This window comes from Corvus kubaryi, unplaced genomic scaffold (assembly GCF_017639235.1).
Source record: "Corvus kubaryi isolate FWS band 111438036 unplaced genomic scaffold, C.kubaryi_AGA036_p1.0 65498, whole genome shotgun sequence".
Taxonomy (NCBI): Eukaryota; Metazoa; Chordata; class Aves; order Passeriformes; family Corvidae; genus Corvus; species Corvus kubaryi.
Window position 1 is genome coordinate 842 of NW_024582052.1, and position 26698 is coordinate 27539.

General features: G+C 39.7%; 1 protein-coding gene across 5 annotated transcripts in view; it reads right to left on the bottom strand.

The window, feature by feature from the left end:
• Window positions 1-306: 306 nt before the first annotated feature.
• The window catches only part of LOC121673551 (AT-rich interactive domain-containing protein 1B-like), a 206726-nt gene continuing 180334 nt past the window's right edge, over window positions 307-26698 (bottom strand). For 3 of the 5 annotated variants that reach the window (XM_042046919.1, XM_042046920.1, XM_042046917.1), the window contains 5 exons: window positions 21207-21358; window positions 14117-14226; window positions 13223-13381; window positions 7015-7224; window positions 307-3642 (listed from right to left, as the gene is read on the bottom strand). In XM_042046919.1, the coding sequence (XP_041902853.1) occupies window positions 3379-3642; window positions 7015-7224; window positions 13223-13381; window positions 14117-14226; window positions 21207-21358 (895 nt within the window). In that variant the 3' untranslated portion in view covers window positions 307-3378. The remainder of the gene's footprint in view (window positions 3643-7014; window positions 7225-13222; window positions 13382-14116; window positions 14227-21206; window positions 21359-26698) is intronic. The other 2 variants (XM_042046918.1, XM_042046921.1) reach the window with 2 other exon arrangements.

Sequence of the window (26698 nt, forward strand, 5' to 3'; positions counted from 1 at the left end):
GACTGATGGCATTACCTGACCCAGGCAGATTTAAGGTGATACAAAGGCCTAAGCCTACCACAAACACATCGTCAACTTGCACAGCCTCAGAGCAGTGCCAGGTACATTAAAACACTCAGGCCCCCAGCCCTCCCCAGGAGCATTATGAAACAGCAGAAGAGGCTCTGACAGTGATATGAAGTGAGAACTATTAAAATGAGCACCTAATCCTAACCCTAACACCTTGGCTACTGTGCAAATCTCTGCTGATCAAGGCCAACCAGTCTGTCACTTTGCTGCTCTACTCTCATTCCTTTTTTCAACTTCTTATAATTGCTGACACTATCATGAATTGCACTGTACATCACACTAAATTATTCACTCCTTTACATACCATTTACCTTATTAATGATGTTGTAAAAACCAGAAGTGGCGGAAAAATCCCAAGTATAGTGCTACAAGCAAATGGACAAACACATGCTCCCAGACCACCATCTTGCAGTCCCATAAATTTGACTTACACATCGCATCCTTTCCTTGACCGTGCTCTTCCATATGAATCTCCTCGCCATGGCTGTCGTATTGTGTTTCCCAGCCCTCCCTCTATGCCTGCATTCTAAAGGTCATCTGTGAGGCAGTCACATAACCACCCCTTGGATCTGAGACATCTGCAAGAACGGATTTGCTCTAAGCTGCACTTCAGCCTGCTCCCACCTTGCATAACCACCTACCTGGGAACTATGACAACATTGGAACCGAATCCTCCTCTGTACCATAAAGGCTGCCAGTCCTCATGTATTCTTATGAACAATTGAAATATTTAATTTTAAAAGTTTTATGAAGATCAGTTGACTTTTAAGATCTCAAGACTTGTTTTGTAGCATCAGCTTGTTAGCACTGGACAAAATACAGCACCCTCCCCTCTGAGACAAGTCCCTCTCCTTTTCTATCAGATTAACTTCAGCCCTAATACTGTAACTAGTTCCCTGCAAATGGATTTGGCTTCTAAGTGGCTCTGCCTACACTGAGCTAACTGCACAAGAGAGGCTAATGGTTAAAGCAAGGACCTTTGGAGGCTACTGTTCCTTGTTGTATTGGGCTCCTGTTCCCTCTGAAAGCCAAACAGTGACAGATTATCTAAAGTATGTCTACAACTCTGCTTCTTTTGTGCAGCTAAAATGTTAATGTTGGTATATACTAAAGGAAAAGGAACAAGAAAAAAATCTGACTATTAAAGAGAACAAGCTTGTACTCTCTGAGGCATCTATACCTCAGCAGGATTTCATGTACTAAAGCTGATACACACTGGGAAAGCCTTTCTCCGTACAGAAGTGCAGTCCCATTCAGTGACACGAGCTCTTTTCTCTCCAACAAAACAAACCTTGAGATCCTTGCTTGCTTCCCCCTTTTCTAGTCTCTATGTCCTGCTGTGTTTTTATTTTACAAAAATGGTTTCAGTTCTCCTCAAAGACAGCTTGCTTGAATGTTATGATAAATTTAAACTTGGACTTTGCCATTTTCATTTGTAGCATCACGATGCAAAAGAACCCTGTAAAGTGGTACATCGGACAATTCCATTCCTTTGTTTCATGTTTACATATTTAAATAACAATTCTTCATCTCAAAATTCAGCTGATATATGGTGATCATCCCCAATTCAACTGTTGAGAGCAGTGTTGGAGAAAGAAGGTAAGGGAGGAGAGAACAAAGCATAATACTCTTTCATTTTTAGAGACAGATTAATTTATTCTTCACTGTCCTTAACAAGTCTAACCATTTCAGCTTCCCTTACCAGTCTTCTCAGGAGGTGACGGGCACCTCCAACATGTATTTTTTGCAACTGTGCACATTCAGGACACTCTGTACTTATTTCAGACAGATAAACATTTGGACTATGGGCTTTACTTCTAGCACCAAGTGTTTTTCTCTATCTCCTAAACTTATTGCAAGGTAACCTAATCTCCTCTTCATTAAACAATCACCACTGGGGTATCTGATAACCCTAGGTTTTAACCAGGTGGAGGAAATATTTAAGTTATTACATAGGGATGTACTTAGGAAGATTTTAACTAAACACTCCCTCAAATCCTTACACTGAATAAATCAGGCTGAGAAAGATTTAAGCCTTATCACTGTTATCTTTTTCTGTACTGACAAAGCACTATTGTAAGAGATAATCTTGGAAAGGCCAGAACTTTATTATATGATTATAAAGGTCTTTGCAATTTTCTAGTATCCACAATAGGGTACTGAAGTCATGTGATTGCAAACTGTCTGCAGGGCTTGCTGGCTATCTGACTCTCCACTTCCCATTTTCAGCCAGTGAACTGCACTAAGAAATGAATAAATTAATTTAATTAGTATTAATTAATATTAACTTAATTAAGGAATTAAGTTAATTAGTATTTTCCTAAACTTGTGTTCTAATGCAGGAAACTACTGTAAACATTCCAGAAACTATATTCTCTTGGCAGTAAGTGACAGTGGTCTGCCTCATAGTAATCGTGGCACTAATTCACAAATTTTGTCAAATTATTTTGTTGGTCAGAAAAACTAATAACAAAAGGAATAATCCAAAATAATTAAAGGACCTTTTTACTCTACCATGGGTAGTCCAGAAGTCAACATCTAGACTAATACTATGACTCTTCCTATGTACTTAAAATGTTTCTACTTAAGAATAGTCCTGTCTTGAGTATCAACTGTATCAAATCTTGAGAGACTTAAGCAGCATGAATTTAGAAAGAAAACAGTGGTTTCAAACATCACCCTGTAAATGCAAAAAAGAACAGCCAGAATAAAGCAATCCCAGTTCCAATTTTTCAGATGAGAAGATAAAAACAGTGATCCTAATGACTTCTCTGACACACAGGATTAGCAACAAAAGAACAGAGCGCGTGCCTCCGAACTAGGATGTCTGGCAGTGGGGATACACCCTACTCTCAGCTCTCCATCTGCCACACATTCAACACGAGCTGCATCAGAGCAACCATCTGAGACGCGCTGATCAGTCCAGCATCTGCCATCCTGCTCCAACTGAAGCCTTGCTGATCAACAGTTGGGCTGAAAATCAGCTTCAGTCACGGCAAGGAAAGTGCAGGTACCAGAGCCTGACCTTTAGACAAATGCATGCTCCTGTCTTACAGCAGAAGCACATCCGTGCAGGACTCCGTTCTTTTCCTTACGCCCATGTCACTGAATGTTAAGGGTACACTGGCACAGACGTCTTTGTATGTTGGACAAACCAGATACACGACTGCGGGTGGCCCTGCAGACTTAACACTGATTTGACTGAGGAGCTGGCTCCAAGTTTGAGAACAAGATGTCAACAACAGATTTATCCTTGTTTTTTGTCCAGCATTGTCGAGACATGCTTATAAATATATAAGGTGCAACGACCTAGCATCCCTTGCACTCAGAAACTGGTTGTGTAAGAGGCTGCAGTTTATTTGACTTACCAGGAGATGGCGGCTGAATCTTAGGTTGTTTCTTGGTATCTCCAGTGCTGAAGACTTCTGGCGGGGGCTCCTCCCCTCGCTCAATCTTGCACTCGAAGGCAAACAGGTACTGAATGTATTGTTTTTTCAGGGAGCTGGCTGCGCTGCTCGAAGTGCCAACGTTCAAGGTGGTTGCCAGCTCACGCCATTTCTTGTTTTTATTAACCTAGCAAAGTAAACGGCAGAATCATTGGTTTGCAGCAAAGTGTTTTGTTTAAGTCAGGAAACAAAAAAGGAAAAAAAATCCCACTTAATGTCTTGGTTTACTTTTTTTATTTTCCTCTTTTAACTAATGCTCATTACTCCCACACGCAGTAATGCACAGACAGCATTTACAGTTATAAAGCCATTAAGGAACCTGCTGATAGCTACATAAAAAGCTTTGCTTGTGGAGTCTTCTGCATGGTGCATCCTTTAAATGCCTTACGCCCTTCCAGGGCCTATGCTCTTCACTTAGCAATCCATCTCCAAGTAAATTCCTGCTCACTCTCTCCCTCCCTGACACCCACCCACACCCACCCCATTCTAATTAAAAAGCAGCTTCTAAAATATAATTTAGAAAGCAATAACAGTGTTATTCTGCAATTTGTTTGAACGTTGATATGAAAAAAAAATTTTTCTCCCAAATAGCCACCAGCTGTCAAACAGTTCAGCTTGTAATTCCTGGTTCAATTCCTTTCACTTTAGTGCATCTTGCAGGGGCAGATCAATGATTCTCTGGCTAGATGAGAGGCAGAGTGAAGCCAGGCCCCTTAATTAATTAAGGCAGACTTCAAACACTCACGGCTAGTCCAGCAATACTCTGTATTACAATGCTGACTGCACCACTCCACTGCCAGTCTTGTTTGCAGCGTAAGGCTGAGAATATTGAAAGACTCTGCTCATGACTTCCTCAAACACAGGTGATCTGTAATAATAGCGAAGTTCATTTGTCATCCTGGATGATGCCACTGACTCATTCGGCTGTACCACTTGTAGCAGCCACTGCTTTTGCTGTAACACCTGATGCCCTTAAGTTCATTCAACCAGTTATGCCATTTCTAGGTATGATCCAAGGAGCAGGGTCAGCACCAAAATAAATGGGCTTTAAACATCTGAGAATATCAGCTTTTGTGGGTAGCAATTCTGATTCTATGATGTCTGCTCCTTGCCCTAAGGCCTGATATTTTAATGACTCCAACTTGTGTAGCTAGAAAGATTGTTAGCCATACTATTCCTTAGTCTGTGTGCCAGAAAAGAAAACATTTTCTTAAGTTTCTCTCTGTGTTTAATAACACTGTAACTGCTGCCAGTCAGCAAAGATCTTTTGAGGATGGCATTAACAGCAAGCAGGTTGGCATGGCTGTGCAAAGTGTTTTTATTTCTCTGGTGCATCCTGCAAGAACCCAGGAGTTAAAGGAGACCAGATTTTCATAAACTGCCCTTGTTGAGGCTTGAAATCCAGTTACACAGCTCTTTGAGCCTACTGGCTTACAGCTAAGTGGTGCGTAACAAACACATTGCATAATGCAAACTGAAACGTTCATGCCTAAATGCCCAGGATATTGGCATTTAAAAGAAGACTGCCAGCAGCTGGTCTGTTCATGTTGGGACCCCATCAGCTGCAACTCTTCAGACAGAGAATGTGCACCAGCGCTGCACAGCTCCACTCCCTGGCACTCTCTGGGCAGAGTCACAAGATGTGGAGTGCAGCACTTGGAGCAACAGCTTTTTAGGAGGGCATCACACAGACACATTTAAATAAAACTCAGCAAGCAAAGCTCTGCACCTCTGAGTTGCTCTAAACAGATAAACATAGTGAACATTCATGTGGACACACCAGCAAAACCAGAAGCCTTCATTTTAAGTGTAAATTTTCACCGGTACTGAAGCACACACATTTATAACTCAAGCTCTTTCAAAAATCAGTCTAAGTGAACAGCATCTATTCTTTGGCAAAACATAAAAGTCTGTCACTGAAAATCAACACAATGTCCCAAAACAAAATAAATTTCCATAATAAGCAAACATGAATGACTCTCTAGAATATCCCATCTGCCCCCCATCTTGTTCAATTTTGGATGCTAAGAGTCACACTGTGGGCACAATCATGCTGTATGAGGCAGAGCAGCTGCATGATACGATTTACCTGTAATAAAGTTTCTGAGCTAAAAGTAATCAAATCCATATGATGCTGAGGAGCATGAGCCGATCACTAAAAATGTCAGGATAACATCTCTTAGCCATATACAGCATTTAGCAACAGATGACTGTAGTAGGTTTCTCTGCCTTCCTTTAATAAAAAGAATAGCTAAAATCCCTGGATTTGAAAGGCCAATGATCTAATTCAGTAGTCAAATCCTATGTTGTGAGGTGCTATTAAAAATAGCTTTGAAAGGGGTACTAATTGATGTTGGACATTCCTTTCTTGAAGTAACCACATAGATTATGAAAATATGTTCTCTTTTTGAGAATCTAATTTGTTTGCCATTTTTTTGAGTTCAGATTTTGTAATGAGTGTAGATTGTACCTGTTTTAATATTATATGTTTTATATAATATTACACATGCATATTTCTCTACATGTTAGCTATGTTTAAGACCTCATTTTGCAAGGCATTTAACACATGTCTTCAAAAACATAGAACTGATGGATCCTGGCACTTCCCAATACTTTCTAGCATCTAGCCAGTGATCCCCCAGATGCAAGGGATGCTTTGTCATCAGGCAAAGACAGGCAACTTTGAATGCCAAATCTAAGCAAGTACTGACCGTTTTCTCTTGCTTTCCCTTTAGATGTTAAACAATGAAACATTTCATTTTGATCTGTGGTGAACAGCCTTATAGAACACATGAGTATTTTTCAAACATCCCTTTGCAAAACTTCCAGTTAGCTGGTGAGAACACAAACGAAAGCTTCTGTCTCCCATCTGAGACTTTTTTATTCTCAGCTCTTCCTGCTCTCATTTTTCTTCAACTCATTTAGGTAATTCACCTTTTCCTTGTAATCATTATGTTTGCAAGGCAACCCAAAATATCCTGTAAGCATTTTCCAAACACAGGGCAAAGCACAGTCTGTGTATAAGAAACAAATGTACCATATAGAGACACTCAGAATTAAAGGTTTGGGATGAAGGACTGTGTTTTAAGAACATGTCTGCAGTTTCTCTGGAGAGATGAACTGAATTGTCCTACAGGCTGTATCTCTATATGGGAAAGATGGACTTAAAAATTTCCTTTTCCTTTTAGCTCTATCATCTGCTTCTTACTCGTAACTTTGATCCAGTGGCCTTTTCCTCTTTTCTTCTCTCAGCAGCATTACTAGATTTCCCTGAAAAGGCAACAATTTCATCTGTCTACAGCAATGGTCAATCTTGATTCAAACTCCAAAGTTTTAGGGCCATTATAAAGCCCAAAATGAACTCCAGACAGATATCAAAGCATGAAATTTTCTTCAACAATATTGCCAGTGCTGGAAACCTAATGATGTAACCAGCAGGAAATACTCTAGAAAAAAAGGGCATTGGCTTTTTGAAGGTTCACTTTTAACCAGTTCTCACCTGTGCCAAACCTCCAATCTCTTTGACACAGACATAGAGCCTGAACAGGTCCAAGGGCTTCTTGCCCACAGCTGGCAGACTGGCCACAGGCGTGCCCCTCTCCTCCATGAACGTCAGGTACCGATCTACCCACATCTTGCGCTCCGGCTCATTTCCTAGCTCATAGACTTTAGTGATCTTCTCTCCAGTTGTGGTAGAGGAACTTGATTTCTAAATTGCAAGAAGAAAAGAAAGCGTTGGGGGAAGGGTGGGAGGGGAAGGGAGAAGAAAGTAAGAAACTCACAACACTGAAAAAGAGAAGATGTCAAACAAACTAAAGCTATCACACAACAGTCAGGAATGAAGGCTACTAGTTCAGGCACAAACAGTACGTTCTGTCCATATGCAGAAAAGTCAACTTTATAAATAAAGGGCCCAAACTCCCCATTTTCCTATTTCTTTCACTGATCTGAACTTTGGATCCCAGAAGGCAAGTTTCTGATGTTGCCTCATGTCATTTTAAGAAGAGGTAGCTCTCACAGAGTGCTTCTTACCCACTTATTTCAAAGTGCTTTGCAAGCAAATATTTTGGTAAAATTAGAAACAAGCTTGTCCCACACAAGTTTAGAAAATCGTAAAACTAAACCAATCCTCTCCTCTTTGCCCTCAAAGATGGGCTAGAAAACCTGGAAGTGATCCTCCACAGCAGGAATTGCACAAAAATAGCCGAAAGTGTGAATCATGGCAAACTAGTACATGGAGAAGTAGTCCTCTCTTCAGAGTCATAAATGGTTACACTTTATTACCACTTCACACCACTGGTGGCCAAAAAGCAAGATAAGCAAGAGTGCCTGCAGTACAAGCAGATTGGTGGCAATACTCTTTGTGAACTGCCAATTAGCTCCCTGATCCAATAAGGCTTATAAGTAGCTACTACTCTCCTCCCTTGACAGAGTACAGAAGATATCCATCTCACTTGTCCTACCTTGCAAAAGGAATGTGTGTTATGACCTGGGGAAAACCAAGGAGGGACAGGAATCAGAGCTGAGCCACCAGGAAAAGCAGAAGAGGTGGCAAGAGCAGAATTCCATCTCTGTGGCAAAAAGGCAGGAGTGAACCTGCTTTCCTGCTGCTCTTTGGGCTTTACAGCTAATGAAAGCTCATATTATGTTTGATTCCCTTTTCTTCTCTTTTTTGTAAAATGTAGAGACAGCAGAAAGCACTGAGGCTGCTACACAAGCTATGAATTCTCACCCCACTTTTTCTGTGCAATATAACCCTGTGAGCTGGGCTCTGTGCCATGTATGGACAGACCCTGTCACAGACCCTACCCGAGCTGCATCAGCTCTGACAGCAGAGAGGGGCTGCTGCTACAGCAGGAAGACCCTCCTACTTGCAGAAAGTGAACTGATTTGCTCAGCAGTGGAAGATGGGAGTGGTTCTGAATTAAACACAAGGGGAAAAGACTGACATAAAGCTTTGGGAAAGGAGCCAAATATGTGAAGGGAAACATATCCTTTACGTCTGTATAGTAAAAGCCTAAACTTTGTTGTTGATTGCAGCAGACACTTCTTAAAACTCATCTAGTCAATCACTCTTTCCCTCCTTTGCCTTTTCCTTACTTTGAACTGAAGACAGACTATTCTCATGTAAACAGAAACTCATTCCTAGTTGAACATCTCTAAAGAGGACCCTCACTGTACCTCACAGATGCTACAAAACCACCCACTTTGTCCATGTCCCCACATAGTGGTGAGGCCTGGCACTCGACACCATGGAAGAGGGATGCAGCAGAGCAGAAACCCACTGCCAATGATTTCACCATTCATCTTGCATGTTAGCCTGGAAAATATGACAGACTCTGTATCTCCTTCCAGCTATCAGCTGCAACTTGGCAACACCAGAAGACAGTCAGGAGAACAGAAACATGAAGCCAAGGGGGGTGACCTAGTGGTTCCATGAGCCATTGCTGTTCTTTCCAGTGAATGGATATCCATTTTAATTAAATAAATACCCTCCTTTAAAGTTTTCTGCCTTGCTGACATTGTAACTTCTTCACAGCAATCCTTGCTACAGACAGATATGATTACCTTTCTTACAAATGAGGTGCATGCCTGAATTTACTTGAGCCAGACTCGGTAGCGTTACAACTCCTACTGAAGTGAGAGTCAGGGCTAAACTTGTTTTATTAATACTAAGTGGCTGGCAGGAAAGTACTTTGACATGAATCCTGCAGATCATGCAAAGGAAGCACAAACTGATTCTGGAATAGCAACCAATTTACTCAAAGCATCACTTGCTGTGTATCTGGGTGTCCAAGATCAGTTTAACTCTTTGCAACAAGTAACACTTTGTCAAAGTTTGGGAGGTTTTTTTGGGTGGGTGGAAAGGGGGCAGTAGGCAAGTCATGTTGCTACTAATTTGATATTGTAGTGAGCACTAGATACATGACCACACAGGCTTGAACAGTTTAATGAACTGGAGCTATCCCACTACCTTTTGCAGTAAGTACAAAGTTACTCTCTCTACTGGTCGCCAGCATCAATTTTAATCTGACACTTAAGATGCCCCAGAACTCTTAACAAAAATGAAGGTGGGAAATTCCAGCTTTTACCCAGCAAATTTTCTATGTGCTTATATTCTAACATACGAGGCAACAAAATAGTTTGTATTTCATGTTATGGTGAACCAGGATTAAGACAGTTCAGATTTACCAGTTTTAGGATTTCATTTTTATATGTTAAGATTCACTTTTTCAAATCAGATTCAGAGCAGAAGGAAAACTGTTAAGAATTTTTCATTCCGTATTTTTCTACTATACATCTCAAATGATGCTGCTTTTCAGCAGTGTGGCAGCAAGCTCTAAAATGACAGTATAATCTGAAAACTTTTCACAGCTTACAGAAGGTAAGAAGTGTTTCTTACTGCGTGAGCTTTCAGGTTGTCATGCTTTATAAAATGGGTGCAATTTTCTTCTAAAATGAAATGTTAACTTTAGAAGAATGCACTGCAGGGAAGAATGCTATTCCTCAAGAGTAAAGATCTTTTTCTCTTCTCTATTTTTATAAATGTAAACGTATAAAAATGACAGATTTGTGCAAGCTAGTCTACACACAAACAAACTTCAGTTTCACATGGGCAGGTTCAGCTGGAAGCCTAAATTCACCTATAAATATTAAATATTAACCCTTATAAAGCGATAGTTTATAAGAAAAAGACCCCATTGTTAATTAAAATGAGCACATCCCAGGCAATGCTGGAAGAACACTGATCATGACCTTTTCTTCTGTTAAGTATGTTGATAATTTTGGTGATAGAAGAATGCCAGTGCAAGCCTGTGGCACATATCTTTACTGATTTAGTTGTATCCTACTCTGCCCGCAATCCCCAGCACTCTTCCACGATATACTGGCAGTGTTGAAATGGGTGATTAAAAAAACTCCACCAAAGTATATGGATATCAAAGCCAATTCCCATATTAAATCTGTTGAACCCCATACTTTCTTTTCAATATACCTACCCACTATTAAAACTGTATTATACGCAGACCCTTGTATGGTGAGTCTGCAGAATCCTTCAGAGCAATACAAATTTCTGTAGGAGTTATTTTCACATGAAAGGCAGTGGGTAGTTGCTTCTGTACAAATCTTTAAGGATCTATATTTATAGAATTACCTACTGTTCACTTCCCCCACTTCAGTGAAGAATTTGCCAATATTACATGTATTACACAGACCTCTTTTACTACAGAACAGAGCGTGCATACGCAGGCAGCAAAAACTGCCAAAGTCCAATCCGTGGCAGAGGCTTGTGCAGGACACAATCCTCTGTCAAGATTTTCTCCTGAAGGACTCTGGAGACCCCTCCCAGCTAGCACCATGGAGGTGCAGCACTGTTCAGGTGTATTCACTGTCATGTTCATGGGTACCTATGGACAGGGAACAGCAATTTACAAGGTTTTCGTAAGCTACTGTTTTACTCATGTTGCAGTGACCCTGCGTAGTTTACACCCACACTTGAAATGTTTCTTTTAAAGAATTTTAAAACTACCTCACCAGTGTCAGGGACGCACATTATATGCAAACTTGGCATAGCAGAAGTGTCCTTTTCCTGATATACCCAAAGAGGCCTCAAAACCTAATGTTCAGCAGTTCTTTCTCCCCATTTTCTCATGCCTCACTTCCGCACAAAGCAGCTGAAAGAGAGGATCCACTTAGTAGGATCACAGGAATACCTTGAAGTGAATCACAGACCATTCACCCCTGCTTTTATCCTCTACTGGAATGGACAAGTTGTAGCACATGAAGCAGCTTTGGGATTTAATGAACCAATTCGGGCTGTTTTCAAGTGTAACGAAATGCCTGCAATCAATCGTTCCAGGCTATATCAGGCTGCTGTTAAAATCGATGAAGTTATCCAATCCACTGGCCTTCATAGGTAAAAAGGGATCAGCTCATTTGTAGCACTTATTTTGCTATCATTCCAAAGCACTGTATTTATCCATGTCTAACTGAAACTTTTGGAGAGAAGGACATCCAGAAGAAATTGAAAGCACAAACTTTCCTCACGTATTTTTTCCAATGTTATACTCTGGCAATAACCTATAGTTTATTTACATGAAAAAATCTCCACGTGTTCCTGATGACTCCAGGATTTGCTACACAGTTTATGCAATGAGCTCAGGAATGCATTATTGTTTGGTTGTAGAGGAAGCACTCAATGTGTTAGACAGCCTGTGCTATAACTCTCTTGCCTTCCTCCAGAAAACTGCCCAAAAGCAAGACCCCAAACATTACTACAAAGAAAACTAACAGAATTTTTGATATCACACTTTCACAAATGCTGTTAAGAAAAACATGAAACTTTGTGGGATCAAGTAACATCAGCTGCCTTCTGAGACTCAAAGTTGCTGTCAAATAAACATCCAAAGATTTAAGTGGTGCATTTCATGCCATGCTGCCCCCTTGCTCGGGGGATTCAGTAAATGTCTGTTTTTTTGGATGGTTAGATCTCTTACCCTCTGACTGGCCTTCCTCTGTTTGCCCTGAGACACACTCTTTAACATATCACTTTGTAAAAATTGTTATCAAAGAATTATTGCTAATTTAAGTGCACTTTAACATTAGGGAAAACCCCCTTTATATTCTGCACAAGAATATGTTTCACTATTTTTCTACAGAGAAATTACCATCATTTCTGCTTTTGATAAAAAGGAATAAGAGAGGAACAACATATACATTCTTAATTATAAAAAAAAAAAACAAAGCAAAAATGACCAAGTGGACATTTGCTCCCCATAGACCGACCACATCATCTTATGTCTGCATTCTCTTTTCTATATATGTATATAGATTTTCTAGGTGTGCGCATATATAGGAGATAGAAAGATAGATGATGAAATTTGGTTTTAGCTCCACACATCTCTCTCAGGTTTTTCTTTACAACCTGTATGAGAATGATTAAACATTACTCATCTAAAAAAATAGTTTTCTAAAAATGTACATGCATCAGGGTCTTTGCAGCTTATAATCTGGGTTATTTCAAAATAACCAAATGAAGCAAATTAGAAACAATTTTGGTTTAGACTGTGCCCTGACAGCCTAATGGCTGTATTTCCAAATACACAATTCGAAATTAAAAATCTTCCAAAAATATAAATGGCAGTTTTTCTGTGGTGCTGAGTCTGTAATTTAACTTTTGATGGATATTAGCTTCAATAGGGGAGAATACTTCTTTCTCTTTTTTGTTTGTTTTTGTTTTTTTTTTTTTTTTTCCTAAATAATCCTAGTAAAGACAAGTGCAGCAACCAGAGTGAAGTCAGTTGTGTGAAGGAGTTTGGGCCCAGGAACAGAAATGGAATTGTCCTTAACAACACAGTAGGCATGCTTGGAAGCTGATGCATTACAGGAAGGATGTTTTCTCCACAACAACTGCTGTTTTACCAGACAGCACACTTGCATGATGCACACAATTTTACTCTTTCTTATTTCCAAGTACTGTTGGGACAAATTTTGCCCTTGGATAAGCATGCTCAGGCCCCACTGAAGCCAGGCAGTGGAACTTACAGTCATGTGTCCGAGAGCAGAATTTGTACCCAGTGTTATAAAGAAAGAAAACTGTTTAGTGGATAAATAATAAAGAAAAGGAATTTACAAAACAAACAAGCAAGCATTAAAATATAATTAATTACAAAAAATAAACGAAAACCAAAATAACCAGAGCCACTTACAGGGCTTGATGGAGTCTTTGGCCAGCCTGGGCTGCTAATGCTATCACTTTCATCTCCATGAAATGAGGAGATGCTAGCAGAGCTTGGGGACATTGGGGAAGGGACTGGCAGGTTGCCTGGGGTTGGGGGCTGAGAAATACCCTGAGAGCTGTAGCTATCCTGTGGTAGAGGAATAAAAAAAAAAATATGACAAAGGCAGGGCAAACTTTATTAAAAACAAAAAAAATACATCCAGTTTAACAGACTGACCAATTTTTATATATAAAATATATATAAACAGAGAGACACATACAGAAAACACACACATACAGAAATATATTTATATATATATAAAAGGTATTAAAACAACATTGTTAATTAGTATAATTTGGAAAGTTTGCTGGATGCTTGGCTAAAGTCACTAAGCCACCATGCTTACTTCAAGCTCACATGAAATGCTAAGCATGGGTTTCCCATTATGAAAGAAAGAAACAAAAACAAGCCGTTCACCTTATTTAATCAAATAAGGCATGAAAGCAAAATATTAAGGTATGTTGCTGCTGCTGAGGTGGCCAAAACAGGAAGCTATAACTGAAGGCAGAGAAAAATGGCTGCAAGGATTGCAATCAGGCAAGACCCTTCTTTCCCACCCACCTGGCACAGCCAAATCCCCACGCAACTTTTGGCTTGGGATGCTTTGCCCCCACAAGTTAAAATGCCATAAGAACTAGTAACTTTCAGATCCACACAATGAAGGAAAAAAAGAAAAAAAAAAGAAACAAACAAAGAAATTGCACGTGAATGGAAAGGCATGCAGGAAAGAACAGAAGTGGGTAGGCCAAAACCAGGAGATGAAGGACAAGACAGCAGACTTCTGCGGGCAGAACCAACACCACGTGCGGAGGTGGTAAATACCTTTGACTTGCTCTCGGGTTGGGGGGCTCCTTCTTCTTTGCCATCTGCTTTGAGAGGAAGGGGTAGTTTGGACTCACCAGGTGTCATCATATCTGCAAGACCCATAGGTGCTAATCGAAAACAGGAGAAACAGTTAAGCATGACTATGTTTGGCTTTGTAGGAAAAAACATGCTTCCTGCTGCAAGGTTGTAGCGCCACGTGAAGGAGAGGTTTTCCCACCTCTGTCCTGTTATTCCAGCATCTGGAAACCTGGAAACCTCCTCAGCTGAATTGCAGAAACAAAGGAGAATGAACAAGAAGAGAATACAAGCACCATGCAACAACAACCACCACCACTTTACAGAGTAGAATTCATTCTTCCTGCTGCTCGTGCTCTTCAACTGTCTCTGCATTTGACCACAACATTTCAACAAAAGTCTATTTGAATTACTGCTCTCTCCCTTTAGCAGTAGACAAATGTAAGTGAAAACAATGTACATTTTGCTTGCTATGTTGAATCCAAGAAAAAGGCTGAATTTTCCGATTACATCTGTATTAAGGCTGGTGTCCAGCAGATAATTCCTACCCCTACTGACTTCAAAATGAATGGCTCAGCCACTGTGAGCCTTAACTACAGAATTACAAGCTGTAAACTGTGCTCTGTTGGAGAACCAGCACTCAGCTTCCTCCTCCTGCCAAAATGAGGTGGGACTATAACGAACACACAAATGTCTTTCTCTGATAATGGCATGCAGTTGCTTCCCAGGGGTGCAAGGAGTTTAAGGGTTTTTTTTATTTGAAGATGCAAGTGCCAAGTATAGTATTACTGCTGCAGAGCTGCTGGGTTCCTGCATTTCTAGAAAGATGCAAGAAGAAACATTCAGACAAATAGACAGAAAATACTGGGCAGAGCAGATGCTAGGAGGTGCCATGACATTGAATCAATGCAAATAACCAGAAAACAGCAGCACGACATCAGGTGATTCTTTGCCTGCTGAAAAGCATGTGCACAGCATTTGTGAAAGACTGGATTACCTTCCCTTTCTCTCTTTTTAATCCCCCTCATGCCCTTCTTTCAAAGGATATGAGTTAAGAAAAACATACAGAATAACCTAAAAGACAATAAAAAGGAAAAAAATATATATTGCAAATGTCAAAATGTAAGAATCAGCAAAGCATCATTGTCTTTATCAGAGTAGTGTGGCTCGCAAAATGACAGTGCTGGCTTGCACCAGGCAGCAGGCACACTGCACAGCGAGCCAAAGATAGGAGGGGGAAAAGAAGCTTTAAAAATACTTCACAGATTGCCCACTACAAAATGATTATTGCACATATTCATGTATTACTATGTTTTAGAAAATAATTAGTTTTAATTACAGCAGTGAGAGCACGAGCAGGACTCTAGCGAATACGCTGGCAAGCTTTGCAGTGCTAATTTGCTAATATCTTTAGCATCACTGCAGGTTGAGACTCTGGCTCTGCCAAAAAAACCTACCCAGCCATGTGCCATGTGAGTTTACAACTGTATGCTCAATATTCAGCTTTGAACTGCCGGTGTTTTTCATGGGCACATTTTCTTGTTTTTTCAAAGCACATTTGTAGCCCAATCAAGCCCTTAAAGTCATCACAACACATAAATCATAATTGAGATTAAAAAAAAAAATTACTTGCAATACTTCAGACTTCAAGAATTGGAACAAAAAGGCTTTTACAAGTGATGCAGCTGCAGAGAAAAATCTATTGGGATCAGCTAAAAATGCTGTTATTTTTATGTATGTGTGTGAAATCTCAACAAAACAGCCAGTCAATATGCTACTGGGAAGTCAGCATCCACTAAGCATTTGATTAGTATGCATTTTGCCCTTATATTCTGCTTGAGGAGCTGGGGCAGCTTGTGACCATTCTCAAGTTAAGGATGACAGCCTAACATGTTCTAGTTTCGAATTCACAATTAAAAAAAAAATAATTTTTCTTTCAGAGATTTTAAAAAAGTTCTATGTTCAAAATGGTCAAATATATGCCACAGTGTGCTTTCAAACTGGGATGCAGAACTGTTATACAAAATCCATTTTAACAGTTAACACATTTCATGCTGTGAAAGTGCTAAAAAAGAAGTCTTGGGTATTAGTTTCAAAGCAAGCAAAGCTGACCCTTTCCCTATAAAGCAATTTTAGAGAGGTCGAACAAAGCAAAGTTAAAGATGACACTTCTTCACCAGAATTCTGCATAGCTAAATCCTCTGCTGATATCTCACTTTTATGTAGTTGGAACATCATACTTCTATTACAAAGAATTTAAAAATTGTGTCCACTTCTGGTAGTCCTGTTCCCATCAGAACTCCCTTATGAAATCTCTGTTCCAGAGGGGCTTAAGTTAACACCTCATATAAAGGGCTAGTAACTCCAGTCTGCAGATTATCACAAACATTCTGACTCTATTAATCATGCTTAGAAATGTAAAAATACAGGTTCATTTTGGTTTTTGACTATTTATTTTTGGCATATGCAAATGTAACTATCAGAAGTTGGAGACAATTATGAAAAAAATAATAAAGTTACCCAAATTCTGTTTCACTTTTTGTTCTAAATTATTTAGTTCATCTACATTCTTTCTTTCTACCTCTAAGAGAAGAAAACTGCAAGCACTTTACTGGCAAACTGCAAGGTTGTCTATTATCCCTATAGCTTTTACCCAAGATGTTTCCACAGCTATTTTTCTATCTGCTGTTGAAATGCTGTTTCATAACTTCTTGCTAACATACTCTCCAGCGATTTGTGAGAAGACATTCTTTCACTTTTTTTAGCTAAGCGGTACAGCAAGAACATTGTTTTGACCCTTTCCGAGCAGTGAAATACTGTTATTGTCACGAAACTGCTAAAATAAGACACAGTCTCTTTCTACACAGGTACTAATAATTCTGCCTGTGAAGTGCAGACCAAAGGATAAAACATTGTAGAGAGGAGGATAACAGGGAAAATCTTGACTCGAAAAGTGTTGTGGCGTACTGTGAATAGGTTTCAAGTACTAGCCTCTGGCTTATTATAAGAATGTAAGAGGTAGAATGATTTCAAAAAGCAAGTATAGGTCAAGGTCCTGAATTAACTATTCCACACTGAATTTAAGGTACTCAAAGGCAGATATTGACATGAGTAAAACTGCAGCAAAGAATTATTTTTTGCTAAAGGCTGCTCTACCAGTCCCAGCAGACGATGAAATACTGTAGAAGCAGCAATATACAAACATTGTTTTTCTCTTTATTGCTAGTGCAATAACAAATCATGCTCTACAAAACAGAATACTCCCTTCTTTGTAGGACATTCCTTTCCCCCTTCCAACCCTAGCACTCTCCCTCTGCAAAAAAAAAGAGAAGAAAAAGCAAAAGCAGCGAATTAGTGACTGTGGAGTTGACGAGAGGATCTCCACTGCTTTGATGCCCACAGGAAAAACAGAATAGGGACAACAATAGTGCCTGATGTCCTGCCATGAATGATCCTCCAGCTCTGGGGACAAGGGCACCCCAGGGTTTGATTTGATTCCTTTAGTGCAAAAAATTTTTCCTAGAATTTCACGTTTTATGTGAAGTATTATGATGTTAAAAATTAATTGGGAATAATAATACCCAGAAAAATAAAGGTTTCAGTAAGACAGAGGTACTGAAATAAGGAAAGTCTCCTTGAGCAGTAAGGAGATTAATGCCTTTTTATTGGTTTGTCCATCTCCAGAGGTAGCAGAGATTGTGAACGCCAGTTTCTGTGCAAGAAAAATATGGAAACCTGTGAGATATAAACTTCATATTGCTTCTTTTTAAAGATAATTTTCGCTAGAATTAACAAAGCTCACAGCATGATCTATACTGGGGGTTGTAAGTTTCCTGTTTATTATATGCATTTTTAAACCTGGAACTTGAAAAACAGGGGGGAAAAGTCTGAAATATATATGGGTAATTTGAACTCATATAACAAAAGGACAGTGGAGGTTATACAGTTTTTCTGAATGGCAGTTTGTTCCATAATTGTGAAGGGATTCTGACACCTTTTTCCTGAAGCTTTTGTTATTGTTATGAATGGAATACTCTATTAGAAGGATCTGTCTTCTTTGATCTCGTAATTTCTGTGTTCCTAAACCACTCTGCATCAGCAGAAGCTGGTGATCTGCTGTTTGATCCACAGCCACTGCTGAAGTACGAGGATGCATAACTGCATTTTCCTTTCAATTGTGACATTAATTAAAAAAAACTAAAGACAAAAGGATCAACTGGTAATGAGGAGTTATAAATACTACTAAAAATGGGTGACAAAACCAGTGTTAGACATAGCTGTACTGAGGCTCCAACAGCATATGAAAACAATTCCATCAGTTATCAGCAATCTTCTTCTATTTTAGAGTAAAACCTAAAAGTGCATTTGATTGAAATGAAAGACCCACCTTCCTCCCTCATATCAGGCAACACAACTGCACCCTCCAAAACCCAGACAACCAAGAAACAAACTTCTCCTTATTACTTGCCTTGGGTTTTCATTGGCCTCTAACTGAAACCACAGTTGTTCATGCCCAGTGTATGTAAGCAAGTTAACCAGCGCCTTCACTCCAGCAGCAGCCACTCAGCTGCACTCTGTTTTGGCCCTCCATGTGGACTGAACGCTGGTTTATCTGACAGATGTATGATTTTACACTAATGGGGCAGGAAGGAAGGGGAAGCTAAGGAGCCATATAGCTGAACTGGTCTTCCTGCCACAGAAAATCCTGTTTTCAAGCCCCTAAATAGGTATCATGTGTAGGTTCTCCACCTCATCAAATGCAGGGCCAGAGCTGACCCTAAAGTGCACCCCCAGCTCAAGGAATTATCACTAAAAATATGGTATTTACACTTGGCTTAAGCTTTCATTTTTTTGACCAAATCAGAAGGATGAGTCATGATAGGGGGAAATTAAGCATTCCCACTGTATTTGCCCTCAGCAGTGTATCCACACCTAATTTTCTTTATTTGGTGTTGTGTGTGTCCATTTCCTCCCCAACATTGTCTCTTGGAGGCCTGTAAAGCAATTCTAGATGCGTGTCTGCTCCCATGCGGACTGAAGGGGTGCACTGAACTCCTCTAGTTCATCTCATACTTACTTTCCATTGGGTAATCTCTGAATTAATAAAACTGGAACAAAAGAAAACCTCACAAATGCACTGGCAGAAAAAACCCTGATAAATGTTTAAATTATTAAAAATCCAATATTTCAGAATGCATAACACAATAAAAAGAGTATGACTACCCCATACAAAAGACTGCTAGGATAAATGGTCTTGCATTGAACAGATTTCCACTGTATGAAATAACGAATGGCTGAATTATCTGAACAAAAAAACCTCTGTGAATCTTCCTTTAAACTGGTTATTCCTTAGGAATACATAAATCTTCTTAGGCAGGGCACTCTGCCATCTGTTTGCTGTTGGTTATTTTTGCAGCTCTGGGGGCCAACGGAAAAGGGTGGAAAAATTACTTCTGCTAATAGCAAAACAGAATTTATAGCACAGTTTCAATGCTCAGAAGTAATTTTATTTCAGCAAGCCAGACAAAACACATAACTAGACAAACAAAACATAATATTACCTGGGACAGCTCTGGTGGGGAAAAAGCAAGCTACTATCTAATGCTCTTTTCAATAGCTTGTCCCTCTTCATCCAGATGGTGCAGTGTGCTGTCTGGGCTAGCCAACAGCTTCCAGGCCAGCACTGGAAAAAGCCTTTTTTTTTTTGTTAATTTCTCTCTTTTTTTTTTTTTTTATATCTTACTGATTAGCAGCTTCCTTTCTGCTTCTTCAGCTAACCAAAATGGTAACATAATGTTCTTGAAATATAAGACACTGTTCAGTGTCTCAGCAGCTCCTATGTAGAGGAAAGAAACTCTCTGGACATACTAGACACTAGCATCTCACTGTGGCCATTTTCTTCCAAAGAAGCAGGAACATAATAGAATTTACAGGGAGAAAAGACGGAAAGATGCAAAGGATGAAGGAAATACACAGGCTAAGAGGGGTAGAGAAAAAGATACCAAAGCCAAGGCTCTTGGTAAGACACAGTTTAGGTAGTAAAGCATTTCTACAGAAATAACAGAAGTAGAAACAAAAACAACTAAGAAACAACATCATATTACCTTAGCACAACCTATTCAGCTTTCTGAAAAAAACTTCAAAAACCCCAACATTTCTAAAAGGGATAATGTAATCAGTAAAGCATGCACAGAAACTCCATGACTGGAATAAGTATTTGGGAGGATCCGCTTCAGGGTCATTGAAACTCCATCCAAACACAGCCCAATCAAAGAATTGATCTTTGCTGAAGTATTATCTTGAAGGAGGTAATTGTTAGGAATTCAAGCTGAATATGGACCATGAAGCACATTTGCACAGAACTACATTCACCTGTCTTCAGAGACACACAGAAAGCTACAAGCAATTCTGAACTCGTAAGTCATGATATGAAGGATAAATCCAGGAGCTACATTGAATATGCCCTTTTCCTTTTTTTCTTTTTCTTTTTTCCAAAAGGAAGTTATGATAAAATTTTATAAACTGATACTTAAATAAGTAAATGAGGAAACCCTATATGAATTTTGGAAACAGTAAATATGGCCTATGTTTTTCAAACAGAATAATTATGTTAAGTGCTCAACTTACAGCATCTTCAAGTCAGAGCAAGTGCTCATCTCTTTTTTTAAATGACTACCACATTAAATATCTGAAATTGCAACCTTAGCAAGTAAGATGCTGAAAAACAAAAGCAACCTCTTAAAAGAAGTTATTCTCCTTCCCTTTCCTGCAGACACATACACACAAATATACATACTGGCTAGTCAACGCCTATGTCAGGCTGAGTCTGAGTGACGCTGGACTCTGTGTGCATCAGCACTGTATGCATCTACGCGCTGTGCAGAAGGACTTAATGAAAAACGTATGAGTTACTGTACAAAAAAAAGGCGCGTACCTTAGCCTAATTTCAAATCACTCCAAACTACCCAACAGGGGTGAATCAAATGAAGAAGGATGTTCCCCTGCCACCAGCCCTGGGCTGACACTGTTAAGCAGGTTTATGGAGGAAGGTCACTGCTGGAAGGCTACTCACCATTACCTGTTGAACTGTTCACCATGTTAGGTGCCATGCTGTAAGGAGGAGCTTGCGGGTTCATCAGGCCAGAGCTGTTGTTCATCGGCTGAGTGTAGGGGGAGCTGGATCCCATAATGCTGCTCTGATTCATGGCAGGAAAATTGCCTTGCCTAGGAGAGGAAAGCACACATACAATATCTCATTACATACCTCATTGCTGAAGATGCTGTGGTTTGTCACAGAGCACATCACCTATTGTTTGTAAGGAGAAAGCAGGCAATTAGTTCATTTTACCTACGTGGGGAGTTTGAATTAGTCTTGAGCTAGTTACCATACATGTGAAATAGAACTGGACTGAAGACTAATTTCAAGAGAGGTATACAGAGTCTTTCTGTGTCACCACCAATTGAAAGAAAAATACAGCTCACATTATACCCTATGAGTAGACACCAATGTGATCAGGAGTCAAAATTAGAACCTAGCATGGCATAAAAAAAAATCCAGCGCATTGCCATTCTCACCATTTTGACCATGTAACAGCAACCCTCACCTGCCTGAGCTTAATAAAAAGCAAAATGACCAAAAGAAAAATGGGTACCATAGACTCAGTTTCTGATTTTTGCATCTCTTGTTATTGCGTTGGACAGTGTTCATCCGTATGTGTCATCTATGTCCAATCTTTCAAAAAACTCCATATATATTCCACTTTGCTGAAACAAGAAACCTCAGCAGGACTATTTTGCTTTTGAAAATTTAATCCCGTATTTGTTTAACGCTTTTATAACTGAGACTTAAATGTGTCTCAAAAACGACCCTAAATGAAGCCCTTGTATAATTCTCCACACATTCAGATTCTCCACATACTCAGACCAAGTATTTTTAAAGACTAAAACTTATCTACTTTTAAGTTCTAGAAAGTATCTAAGTATGCTCGGTACCTGATTTGTCAAACTCTGTAGATCAACTGAGGCACAAGGAAGAAAATAATCCAATCGAAGTAAGCACAGTAACCCAATGTAATGCATGATTCACTTAAAAAGTAACCTTTTATTCTTTTAATCCATAAAACAATTACCTACCTTTTCTTAGTATAGTTGAAGACTGCATGTATTATCATATGTATATGAGTTAGACTTAAACATATAAAATCATATCTATAAATAAGAACACATGGAAAAAATACTTACTTTTATATTCATAGGAAAATACATAGGAAAATACAAAACTCAGACCTGTTTCTTCAGTGTGCCCCCTGTAAATTTATGCTGTTTTTCCAAATAAAAGAAACAAGAAAGCAACCACCCTTTTACACAGCTTTAGTACCTGTCAACTTTTATTTCCTTACAAAAACGAAGCACTTAATTTCATCCTACACAAAGGGAAAGCTGAATGTCTTGGTAGCAAGATGAGAGTTTTAGTAGAAATTCTGCTTTTAATTATTATACAGTATTCAAATGAAAAAAGACAATTCCAAAATTAAGAACCCTGAGTAACTTCAGTGGCTTCTTGTCTTCTCCAAACTCATGGCAGATTCTTAACACAATTGGCAGAAGCAGATTTCTTTTTTAGGAGGTATAGGAGGAAGACCATTAAAGCACTATTTGGCCTAATTTTTCTTGACACATTGTGAATTTCTTCAAAGGAAAAGAGAACGTGTTATCTAAATAAAGCATCTTTTTCCAAGTCAGTTTTGTCCTTTGCTCTCTGAAGACAAACTTTTCTTCACTCTTGCACAGAGGCAAAGGCTTTCTTTTGATATGAAGGAGATAACTGCCATACAATGTCATTTCCCAGATGAAGCTTGCAAGGAGAAGTGGAGGGAAAAGATTTAAAATGCACAGTGGTGCAATGCTCCAAGGGAGAATTACAAAGGGAAAAGAGAAGAGCAGAACCATTTGGCAACAACTTTAAATTATTTCAGTCACACAATCAAGCTTTTCTTATGTAAATACTGTATCTTAAACATCCCCACCCTCCTTTTTTAGCTGAAAAAAACTATATTTCAACAAATGCAGTTAACCGAAAAATGCTTTCTACACTGGATAAGCAAGATCCTTTCTGTTACTGGGTAAAATTACTAGTGAAGATGAAAAAAATGTGCAAGTGTATTTTCACAGTTTAAAAAAGAAGTAATAGATTTTGAGAGGTTCTTTTATGGACTAAGGCTAGGATTCTGGAAAAGGCAAGTCTCTACAGGTATCTATCTCCTTAATGTGCTTCTTTTACTTTAAAAATACACAGGAGACACACACCTTGCAGGTAAGCTGAAATTGGTCCTTACCTACTAATATTTCAACACTATTACTTCCTATAGCATGTGTATCTTCTAAGCTGTGGGGCTGTTCATTGTCTCAAACTGAGGTACAACCTGTTTCATGTTACCCACTATGGACATCAATCTCAATTGCAGCTCATGCAAGCATATTGCTGTACAACAGCTTTAAATCAAAAAGTAGGAAACTATTTCCAGTTCAGACGGAAAGTGGAAATTAAATAAAAAAGAATATACTGGCTTTGGCCAGGGCAGCAAGAAAACAACTGAAGTCTAAAAAAATTGCTTCTGTACTCAGAAGAACCTGAATGGCAGAGCCTAATTCTGAAATTTCATCTGGCAAGGCAATACCTTTCCCTTTCATCCTCCTATGTAATGCTGCACTTGGAACGGACACAGCTCTCCATCTCTGGAAAGAGCCCAGCAAGTGAAAAGACTCAGCACCATCCCTGGCAGGACTTCGTCCTTTCCCGGCCCCCTGTCAAAGCCCTGACCCGCAGCACGCGTGAGCTAATTCAGTAATGCTGAAAGGACATCCTGCCAGAGTAAATGCTGTTTTATTCTGAGATTGGGTGCAGTGAGCAGTACAGAGCTCCTCCACATATTATTTTGCTCTATGATGGTTTGGAATGGAAAGTTTTCTTTAGGGAGAAATAATCAGGTATTACTTCAGCCTTTAATTCTCACTCCACAGTAGGCCTCCTTTGAGTAAAGACTGCCGACTGTGACAAATTGTGCTGCATCAGTGCTATAATATGAAGTGGAGTCCATTAAGAACTGAGCTGAGATCACCAAACTCATTTTGATTAACCTCCAGGTCACTAAACACTTATAAATATGTTACACAGCAGCTGCTAAACATATTTATATATGCTTAAGGTCACAGCATCATCTGTTGGTTGTTGGAGTTAAGTCAAAAATCTTATGTTTCCTTCTGTGCTGCTTTTAGTTAAGGCATATCCAACATACTACAGTACCAGACTCTCTCCTACATCTCCCAATTCCCTTCTCCATTTTTCTGGGGTGCTAAATAAAAATCAAGCCTTTTAAAAACAGTCTGCTGTGCATGTAGTGACATCTAATGGCAAAAATTCAACTGTCCAGCTATGAATTTTATAGCAGAACAAACCCAGCTAAGTAAACAATTTTACAGTATTTGCCACATAAACACCAAGGGCTGGGTTGTTTAGGGACAATGCATTAGGAATAATAGGAAGAAATTAAGAAAAGAAACACTGAAGTTTAGTATAATGAAAAGATGTCTTCATGGTGAGATACAGTTACCCTCCAAGGGAATGAAGGAAACATCAGTACCTGACATGTCTGCATGCAGGCAACATGTTAGAAAACATACTGGTCAGAGAAACCCTGCATTGTGTATGAGCTAGAGTATCTGCTCTTGCAATACCTTGATCCCAGATAATGTATTTTTCCCATTTAGAAGAAAAAGCAGCCAGGCCAATAGAAATTTGGGATTATCCTATCAATTTAAACTCAGTCTCTAAGCCTACAAGTTTTTCTTCCTGCTCTACTGCTACAAGTAGATCTTCAAGAATTCAGCAGTTGTAAGAGATTTAAAGTGGGAAGAGAGGATCTGCTTGCTTTCTATGGCTTATTTACTCTGTTGACAATTTAACAATGCATAATGCCAGAGCCAGTTGTTATGCTTGAGGAAAGGGCTGCCACCTCAGGGGACCTGGACAAGCTGGAGGAATGTGCTGACAGGAACCCTGTAAAAGTCAACAGGGACAAGCGCAAGGTCCTGCACCTGGGAAGGACAAGCCCCCTGCAGTGGTGCCAGCTGGGACTTGACTACAGGGAGCAGCTTTCCTGAAAAGTCCCTGGGCATCTTGGCAGATAGAGCTGAGTGTAAGCCAGCAGACTGTCCTGGCAGCAAAGAGGGCCAACAACATCCTGGGCTGTGTGATGAGGTACAGAGTTGGGAGACGGAAGAAACTCTTGGAAGGGATGGAAGGGATCATCCCCTCCTTCCTCAGCACTTGCTGGACTCCATCTAGAGTATCAAGTTCAGTTTTGGATTCCCCAGAAAAGAAAAGATGATAATAAACTAGAGTGAGCAGTGAACGAACCCCTTAGATGGCCAGGGCTTGAGCACTCACCCTGGAGGGGCTGAAGGATAAGGCCTCATTCAGCCTGGGGCAGACAACTGTCAAGAGGAACCTACAGCAGCTCCATAGCACCTAAAAGAAGGTCAGCAAGAAGAGGAAACTGGCCTTTTCACAGTGGGCATGGTGGGGGACAAGACACACTGGGCAAGAGTGAAAACACATTAAGTTCAGACTGGATGCAAGGAAACCATTTTCCCAGTGAACACAGTGAGAGACTAGATCTGGAGGCCCAAACGGACTGGGCAATCTCTGTCTTTGGAGATTCTGAAGACTCAACACGATAACGCCCTAAGCTCTAAGCTGAGCCTGATGAGGAGAAGGTTGGACTAAATGTTCCTCCTGAGGTTGCTTTCCAGCTTGAATGATCCTATGATTTTAGCTTGTCAGCTTCACTGTGCTGTTGACAGTCTCGTGTACTCCTGGGTCCATAGTACAACTGCTCAAATTCAAACCATTTCCTTTTAAGAGGTTCTTCTGATCTTTTGCTTTCCTTCATTTGCAATCTACCCAAAGCTTAATCTGCATTTAATCTCTTTTCTCTGCAAAACAAGCAGCATCAGATCTAATTGTGTCTTCTGAGCTAATGCAGAAGTCCATGTATTTAAGAGGAGGAGTTGACATGCAAGATCTGGTCATCGTTATAAAGCAGAACAAAGAAATTGTTAGAAAGAGCAGCACTGACAATACACAGTAGCACAAGTGATCACAGCTGCTGAGCAGTCTCTTATACTGAAATGCCTTCCTTTAATTGGACCTGAAATCCTCACTAAGTTTTACATGTCTCCAACTGCTACACAGAAGTCACTCTACAGCCCTTGTGCTTAATACTTCCTGATATGTGATTTAGTACCTCCTCAGATTTGTCACCTTATGCTAGACTTATACTGTCATCTTCCTTCTTATTGAATTAGTATGAATTCACTACAAAATTGAGTTCAGACGTATACGTGGTAATTTAGCTATGGACGATGACAGAAATGGATTATGCTTCACAAGACAAGAAATGAAGACACAACTTTTCATATGGAAACATGTCAAAGCTCAGGTTGTTCCTGTGTACAGAGAGATCAAGTTCTAAAACTTTCTGTGGATTTCCTAAGAGGCATCTG